This window comes from Bidens hawaiensis, unplaced genomic scaffold, assembly GCF_021521415.1.
Source record: "Bidens hawaiensis isolate Kalapana, Puna unplaced genomic scaffold, B.hawaiensis_p1.1 tig00001236_1, whole genome shotgun sequence".
NCBI classification, from domain to species: domain Eukaryota; kingdom Viridiplantae; phylum Streptophyta; class Magnoliopsida; order Asterales; family Asteraceae; genus Bidens; species Bidens hawaiensis.
Window position 1 is genome coordinate 519,915 of NW_027491070.1, and position 9,705 is coordinate 529,619.

At 32.1% G+C, this 9,705-nt stretch overlaps 1 protein-coding gene across 1 annotated transcript; it reads left to right on the forward strand.

Annotated features, from left to right (window-relative positions):
- The first annotated feature begins 2,855 nt into the window (after window positions 1–2,855).
- On the forward strand, window positions 2,856–7,861 carry LOC143568355 (protein SMAX1-LIKE 4-like). Its single transcript, XM_077054526.1, has 3 exons — window positions 2,856–4,435; window positions 5,523–5,763; window positions 6,256–7,861. The coding sequence occupies exons 1-3, from the start codon at window positions 3,108–3,110 to the stop codon at window positions 7,777–7,779; spliced, it is 3,093 nt and encodes a 1,030-aa protein (XP_076910641.1). The 5' UTR covers window positions 2,856–3,107; the 3' UTR covers window positions 7,780–7,861.
- Window positions 7,862–9,705: the final 1,844 nt, after the last annotated feature.

The following is a 9,705-nucleotide window of genomic DNA, read 5'->3' on the forward strand; positions in this document are numbered from 1 at the left end:
CATAACTCAATATATAAATTAAATCGAAATAAAGTAAGAAAACTAACGTATTTCCGCCATCATTCCCGTCTTAAAAAAATTGACGAAAAGACACAATGCCGAGATCAAAAACATAATGACGAAAATAAACAAAAGACACAATTATAACTAAAAAAACACACAATAGATCGCAAAATATAACACAATGTCAAATAAATATAGTACAACGTTAAGTAATATAACACAATATAAAGAAAAAAGACATAATGTCAAAGAAAAAAAACAAAATCAATGTTGAAAATAAACAAAAAAACACAATAATAAACAAAAAGACATAACAACTTTTTTCACTTACCATTGAGTTTTTTTACGAGAACGAGAAAGACAGTGCAAACATTTTTGTTTTTACTTTTTTCGTTTTTTATTAAATTTTGAGTTATGATTTAGTTATTTATTTTTAAATTTTTTAGACTTTTTTCGTTTTTTATTAAATTTTGAGTTATGATTCAGTTATTTATTTTTACAATTTTAGACCATTATGTTTTTTTTACGAAAACGAGAAAGACAGTGGAAACATTTTGTGTTTTTACTTTTTTTTTTATTTTTTTATTAAATTTTGAGTTATAATTTATTTAGTTATTTTTTTAAAATTTTTTAGAGGTTTTATTGTGTGGGTACAAATCATTCTCATCTTTTTCATTTTTTTTCCCCGTTGTAGAATAACTAGACCCTATGTATCTAATCGCTTAAAACTAAGAGCATTCCCAACTCATTCCATATATTTTTTTTTCTATAAGTTAGCCAAACAACATCATTGCATAAAAATCTTTCACGTTCTATTCCCTATTCATATGCATAATTTTTTTCTTTTTATTATTTTTTCTCTTTTGTCTTGTTATATAGTACTCCTTTCATCCTATTAGAAGCGTCCACATTTCCCCTTTTATTTGTCCCATTACAAATGTCCACTTTTAAAATTTATTTGCCAATTTTCAAATTCACCCTTAAACACACACAACTAACGTTAATAAATAAGATTTATGGACCCAACTTTTCAAATGTATTATTGTCATTTGATAAGCAAAAAAAAAACAATAATTTAGTCTAACTTAAACTTTGTGTTTTTCAAACTAAGACACTTTGACCGGGACAAAGGGGGTATATGGTTATTGAGTGATAATTGAGAAGTACAAGGATGGATGACCTTCTAGGAAGTCTCCACCAGAGAAACAAATATAAATTCGTTAATTCCTGGATGAGCAACCTTAAGAGGCAAAACACATGATATTGGTGCTATATATGAGAGACGGGGTGTTACACTGATCTTGAAAGATGCTTAATTGACTAAACACACACACACACACAAGTGGTGCTTTTAAATATTTGAGACTTGAACATTCATCTTGGTTTTAAAAGAAACAAACATTCGTAGCATTTCCAACAATCTATAGCATGAAATGAAAGAAACGGACATAACATTCTGCCTAAGTATAAGGTATACGGAAAATATCTCATAGACATTCGTTAGATGGTCTATCCAAGGCATCTTTGTGAGTTCTATACGGCTATGGACCATTGCCCATTGGCAAACTTTTGTCGCATTCTCCTGATTCCAATCAATGGTCCAAAGGTATACTCAAGAAGCCTTGACTTAATTACAAATATGAGGAATACTCTAGCCATAAAAAAATCGTGGCAACAATTTGCAATACCAACACATCTCATGCTACGTACCTTTGTTAAGAAGATTTTTTTCTCAAATGTGTCGTTTGGTATTGAAAGGTAATGAGTACCACAAAGTCTTTTTTTCCATTTAAGCCTATGTTCAGTGTTCTATATTGCATACGCGAGTCTATTTTTGTCCTTGGACGATACTGCTAGTAGATATATTTAGCATTGAGAAAATGGACACAATTAAACTTTTATTATCATTTAAGAAAGTTGATTAGAGTCGAGCTTCAAATGAAATTGATTAAGAAAATAACTTAGTTTACACTCTGATGTTGGACCAAAACAATCACCGATCAAAACTTTAGAAGAAATCAAGCTTGACTGAGAAGATCACACACAGATATGGTTTTTCATGAATCGCATGGTTTCCATGTCTGATTTATATTGTCATTAGTTTCTCTTTTAAACGACGAAGACTTGACACTCCTGGTAAACTCTTTAGGGGTTCGGTCATGTGGACTAATCCACCTATTGGTGTTTCGTTCAAGCTTAAACCCAGGAATATGTCGTATGAGTGAGATTTAAACCGGCTAAATCAAACTAAAGATAATTTTAGATAAACTTAAGATAAAACTTTTACCTCATCAAAATAATGATGACATTGTCATTTAAAATTAAAAACAAGTATGATTAATTTATTATATTTTTATTTTAATAAAATTTGTGAGTACATAACTTACTTCCTTCTATTTCTTTCTCCCCTCCTACATATGAAAATTTAAATCTAAGATCTAAAGAAAAAGTCTTCATTTTGTTGTAGACAAAGAAAAAGAAAATCATCCAATTAAATCTGAATTCCCAAAATATTACTTTTTGATAGTTTTAAGTAAACTTAAAACATTAAAAAAAAAAGCAATTGAATGAGAATTCACAAAAGCCAAAACAAAAAAGGCGATTGCATGGGAACTTTTGCTAATGCCAGAGGAAGTACCGCTTCATTAAAGAGTACCATATGCATCAAAAGTTGTACCCACAACAAAAAGAAATCCCAATAATATGACCACACATATTTATCCCACCAAGAAAATAAATTCAAAAAGTTAAAGAAACTGATCATCATGTAACTAGGAGGTAGCTAGTATGTATTTTTAAACACCCTTCAAGTATATATATATATATATATATATATATAACCTTCTTATATCCTACATTCATACATGCTTCTACTATATCCTAACCTCCTTCCCATTTAGAGAGAGAAAGTAGTAGGGTTTTCACTTCAAGAAAGATATATATATATACATATATATAGCATATGCTAAACAACCCTAATTTTGCAATCTTGAGCAATAATATTAAGAGGGTGGGGGTAGCTTGTTTGTTTCAAGAAAGTTAATCACCATAGCTAGGGTTTATTCATATTCTTGGTGTGGGGGGTTGGGTGTTGTAGCCAAGTGATGCGCTCAGGGGGTTGTACTGTACAACAGACACTAACAAAAGAGGCTGCTTCTGTGTTGAAGCACTCTCTTAGCCTTGCAAGAAGAAGGGGCCATGCTCAGGTCACCCCTCTTCATGTGGCTGCTACTCTTCTCATGAGTTCAAGAGCCAGTGTTCTTAGAAGAGCTTGCATCAAATCACAAAACAACTCTTCAACTACTCCACCACCTCTTCATTGTAGGGCACTTGAGCTTTGTTTCAATGTGGCTCTCAACAGGCTTCCAACCACACCTGGACCATTACTTCATGGTCAACCTTCACTTTCTAATGCTCTCATTGCTGCACTCAAGAGAGCTCAAGCTCATCAGAGAAGAGGGTGTATTGAGAACCAACAACAAGCTGCTGCTGCTCAAACTCATCAGGAGAATCCACCTTTATTGGCTATTAAAGTTGAACTTGAGCAGCTTATTCTTTCTATTCTTGATGACCCTAGTGTTAGTAGGGTTATGAGAGAAGCTGGCTTCTCAAGCACTGCTGTTAAATCCAACTTAGAAGATTTTTCTTCTAGTTCTACTCCTAGAGTGTTCTTTAGTAGTGGCTCTGGTGGTGGTGTTTACTCATCTCCTTCTTCACCAAACTCTGATCACCAATTCAACCATCATCTTAATCATTTTCATAATAATATCCATCATCATAATATTCATCATACTCATCAAAACCCTAACTTTTGGCAAACACATTTCTTGAATCACTTTTCTGACCAAAACCCTTCTCCAAAACCAGATATTTCTTTGAAAAAAGATGTCAACTTGGTCATAGAAGTGTTACTAGGAAAAAAATCAAGAAAAAACACGGTTATAGTAGGCGATGGTTTATTGATAACCGAAGGAGTTGTGATTGAGTTAATGGGGAAGGTGGAGAGAGGAGATGTCCCAAATGAGCTTAAACATGCTCATTTCATCAAGTTTCAATTCTCATCATTGCCCTTAAGGTTCATGAAAAGGGAAGAAGTTGAGATGAATTTAGCAGATTTGAGAAGGAAAGTTGAGTCTTTGTTATCAACAGGAGATGGTGTGATCATATATGCAGGTGATTTGAAATGGACAGTGGATGAGAGTGAGAGAGGAGTAAATGTTTATAGTCCTGTGGATCATCTTGTTGTAGAAATTGGGAGGTTGATTTCACAGTTTAGTGTCACTAATAAAGTTTGGTTAATTGGGACTTCAAATTATCAAACATTCATGAAAAACAAGATGAAAATGCCTTCTCTTGAGGTTCAATGGAGTCTTCAAGCTGTTTCACTTCCTTCTGGTGGACTTGGGTTGAGTCTCAATGCAAACACAACCGGGTAAACATTTGTTTATTATTATTATTATTATTATTATTATTATTATTATTATTATTATTATTATTATTGAGTTAGTTAATTGGTTATTTATTTATTTATTATTATTATTATTTTGAGTGTACTTAATTGGTTAACATGTGAAAAAACATATTCGGGAGTTATTTAAGTGAAGAGTTGTTAGATCAGAATGCTGTTTTGAGTTTGTAGTTAAAAACATTCTTGTTTCTGAGTACAAAGGCATGGGATTAGAGCATGCTGACACTGAAAAAAGTAAGGTTGGGAAGAGGAGACAGTCTTTGTTGTTTTTCCTTTTTTCTTTTGCCTTTTTGATTTTTGTCTTTATTCTAATTACTGAGACATATTTTCTGATTGAACAGAAAAGTAGGACAATGACTAATTTGATTATTTATATATTTATTTATATATAGAAGGCACAAATAAGAGATATTATAAGTATATAACCTTAATTTGTTATAAATTTTTCACAATTGTTATAACGTTTTGCATCAACAACCAGGTTGTGATGTGTTAATTAAGTCATGAAACTCAATAATATGTATTTTATTTCTTCATTACTAGTGACTAATATGGAATATGTAATAAAGTATATTAATAATTAGTTTAATATATAAAAAAATCAGTTTATTAAGTTTACCAAATCGGGACATCAAAGTTCAACTACCATACAAAACATTAGGATAAATCCGACAATAGTTTAGAACATAATCCCTTGAAAACAAGAAAAGTTGGATTTTTTCCTTATCTTGATTTGTATTTTAGTCAAAAGTTACTCCTTCTTTGTCCTTAACCATTTCAAAGTTTTAATACTTACATTTAACGATTTTTATTCATAGAATAGTCTATAGTTTCTCACTGCTTTTACTCCTCATTGACCATTTGAAGAATTTATATTACTTTATAAAACATAAATACATAATAATAAATAATGTCATTTAGTGTCTTTGTATTACTTTCATTTATCTTCTTATTCTTTAATAACCAAGACGAGAAAAATGAGTGTAATTTATATAATAATAATAATCTTCATGTTCTCTCTAAATTAGTCTCTATTAATGGTGTTTTGTAGTGGGCATGAATCAAGAGTTAATTTGTCTAACAAGACATGTGAGGACACTATGGAAAGGAAGCCATTGCTAAGTGCTAAAGACGAAGGAGATGATGATATGTTGGTCATGAGTTGTTGTGGAGAATGCAACTCTAATTACGAAAAAGAAGCAGCTGCTGCGGCAGCCGCCACTTCGACTAGGACCTCCACGGTTCTACCCTTTTGGCTTCACCCTACAACACATTCATCCACTTCTCACAAGGTATGATCATGGCATTCATGATTATGTATTACAAAAACATTACCTTCCATATATAATGGTCCTAAAATTCTTTTTGCAGCGAAACACTCGACCGCAAAACTATTGATTAGCTAACAAAATTTGGATATTTTTTTTTCAAAACATGTGTTACAAATTAAATCATAAATATTTGTAATATTTTAATTTAAATTAAAATAAAATATTTATTAATTTTCATGAAATTAACAAACTAAGTATTAAAATTACTATATGTATATTTATAAAAAATTCACACATTTGTAGGTAAATATTACTTTGGCATAACTTATGTGTAGATAAACTGTTAAAAAAATAAATATGTATATAGAAACAAATTAGTTTGATGGTACACGTTTGTATTTTTTAAATACAAATTTATAAAATATGAACCAGTAATAAAAAGTAAATAAATGATTAAGGTTTTTTTTTCCTTAAAATTTTAGTGTTCAAAATTTAATTTTAACGAATTTGCAGGATAACTTAGTTGAGTTGAGAAGGAAATGGAACAGACTATGTCAAAGCCTACACCAAGGAAGACACAATCTAAACAAGAACTACATGAATTCATCATCTTTAATTAGCAACGAGAATCAAGGGTCCGTCGCAAAAAGCTACACCAATCCTTTTTGGCCTAAAAATCATATCGAATCCAACTCAATCTCTTTTGGCGACACATTGAAGCCTCAAACCGGTAGCGGAGAGCGTTCTTATCCCCGATTCAGACGACAACAATCGTGTCACATCGATCTCAGTTTTAGCCCGACAAATCATCCAAAACTTGATCAAGAACCAAACTTGGATTGTCTCAAGAGTAGAGAAGATGACAAGGAAGTCAAAATCACACTCGGTCTTGGGAATTCGGTCCCGGATTTGTCCAGACAACAAGATGTTTATAATTGTTTGCAAGAAAATGTGCCATGGCATTCTGAGAAAATGCACTCAATTGTCGATATTTTGATGAGTTCGTCGTCTTCTAAATCTACAAAGAAAGATTCTTGCTTCTTGATTGAGGGGAATGACATTATAGGGAAGAGAAGACTGGCAATGGCGATTGCGAAGGCAATGTTTGGCTCAAGTGACTCGCTTTTGCGTGTTAACATGCGTGGTCCAGTTCACAAATGGGAAAATCTTAAAAGGGCATTGAAAGATCAAGAAAATGTTGTTGTGTTGGTGGAAGATGCTGAGTATGGAGATGGAGATGTTTTGAAATCATTCAAGGATGGATTTGATAAGGGTAAGTTTGGAGATCATGGTGAAATAATTTTCATTTTGAGCAAGGGTTGTGATCATCTTGATGATGTAAAAGGTAGTAGAATTACTCCGACTCAAATGAAACTGGTTGTGAATGAGATGAATCCCACTTTGGAAACTGATCAAAAGCGAAAACCCAAGTGGGATTTCGACGAACTAAATAAGAGGAAAGTTCCAAGGATCGAAGAGGGCGAAATAAAGAAAGATTTGTCTAGGCAATCAAGCTCAAACACTCTTGATCTCAACATCAAAGCCGAGGCGCAAGAAGATGAAAACAACAAAAACATTCTAGAACTTAGCCCGAATTCGAGTGATTTGACACGCGAAATGGATGGAAGTCCTCAAAATCCACCGGGGTTTCTCGAAACGGTGAAAACCCAACTCGTGTTTGACCTTTCTCCGGCTCGAGATAGCTTGATGAGGGAGAGTTTTATGTTCAAGATGAAAGGGGTGTTTGAGGGGGTGTTTGGGAGTACAGAATTTGATTTAAAATTGGAAGAGGTGTTGTTAGATGAAGTTTTGTTTGGGTGTGGGGTATACTTGAATGGCTTGTTTGAAAAATGGCTAAAAGAGGTTTTTCAAACAAGCTTAGAAATGGTGAAAAATGGGGGGAAAGGAGTAAAGAGTTTAAGAGTGTGTTTGGTGATAGATGAAAAAGAAGGGGGTGGGGTTGGTATAGAAGAAAAGGATGAGGGATTCATGGGTACGAATCTCCCTAACAAAATCAAAATATGTTATATTATGTAGGTTTATTTTACCTTGTAAAGTTATGAAATGTTCTATAAATCAGATGTTCTACTTTGATTTAGACTTGTCTTTTCTAATTTAACAATGTTCAATAAACACGTTTTGTGTATGGTTCTCATGATTATTAACATTGAGTGTGAAATAAGTGCACCATCATATGTATAATAATTAAGTACATATAATGAACAATTTATCTTACAACTAAGCTTGATAGTGTTTCACAATAACTTCTCCAAATATGTCTTTGGGAGGTATCACTGACTACTTCTCTTCCAAGTAATTAAGATCATGATCACCTTTAAAATTATCCAAAAATATTGATACTGATCACCACCAATCAAAGATACAACGTAATCATTTAATTACATATGTTATGAGTCTTACAAAATACAAACACATCTTTTTAAGTCTTTGATTTCTCTCAAAATGTGTATAAAGAGAATAGACATAACTTTAATAAGCATTAAAAATCAAAGTTTAACTATACAAGAGACTGAGAGAGTTGAGTCTACGTGTGGGAAGATTCATCGTATAATGAGCACACACATTACGTATAAATACCTATTTGGTAAGGTCTTAAATCAAAATATAAATGTTTACCTTTTCAAAACCCAGAACATGTTGGAAAACATAATTTTATGAAAGATACTTTCAATTATTTTTGTTTCACACTTTTATTATATAAAATGTGTTATTTTTTATAAACTTTATAAAAATTCTCTACAAAATTTTTACCCCAACAAAAAAATCTCTTTAAAATTTATACTACTTTTTAGATGATATTTTAACTTTACAATTTCAAACCAATAATTATCAATCTAATCTTTATTATAAAACTTTTATTGCTGTCATAAATATCTAAACATCCACGTATAGTAGAAAATCCACATCGGCCCTCCCTCTTACCGCCTCATAGCGCCCCATTAATCACTCCGGCATGGTGTTTGGCGCCCTCACTTCTAGCTGATTAGGACTGATGGCACCCATCCGTTAGCCAGAACGATTAGCCTTATACATAATAATGAATATTTGTTTTTTTTAATAAAAATTGTTAGAAAATATAATGGGAAAATAACGCTTTTGTTGAAAGCTCCACTACAAGCAAATCCCACTTATATTTTTTTTGTACCCTCCTTTTAAAAGGCCATGATTGGAATATTGATATACTTTTGACTCGATTTAAACCCCCCGAAAACAAGCAAAATCATTACATCAAGCGGCGGGTGTGGGATTCCTATAAATTTTATTTTATGTGAAATTATTGTAGATAATATTAAATCGAAGAATGCCATACAAAACAAGAATTGCGAGACACATTTACAAATTTATAACGTTATTTACATATTATTTACATATGTTATTTTATATTCGGTTTGAGAGCCTTAATGTTATTATCTTCTTCTCTTCTCCCCCTCCACTCCTTTCGATCTTCATCATTTTTGCCATCAAATATTGGTTTGTTATCGGCCCTCTTCAGCCCGTGTTGGTTGTCGGCCTTATTCACGCCTTATCCGTTCTGTGTAACGACTTTTTGTGTTCCCCTCTCTCTCATCTTGCCCGGGGATGCATTATACTATTTTTTCCTCTACAAATCATGCACCAACCTGAATTTTAAAACCATAATATAAAATTTAAAAGTAAAACAAATTCAAAATAAACGTCTATTCTGAATTTTAAAATAAGTCTAGGTTCAATGCGCAACGTGTTAAAACCATATAATAAAAAAAATCAGTAAAGATGAAATATTAAACACGAAAGATCAAAGGAGATATAAAGAGATATTACAAGCACGAAACCAAAAATCGATGTTAGTGAAACTATATTTTATTTTTACATTATTTATTTCAAGTTAGATGTCAAATCGGATCCATATCCACTTTAGGAGCATTTTAATTTTCTTATGTTATTACGTAAAGGATAAAATGG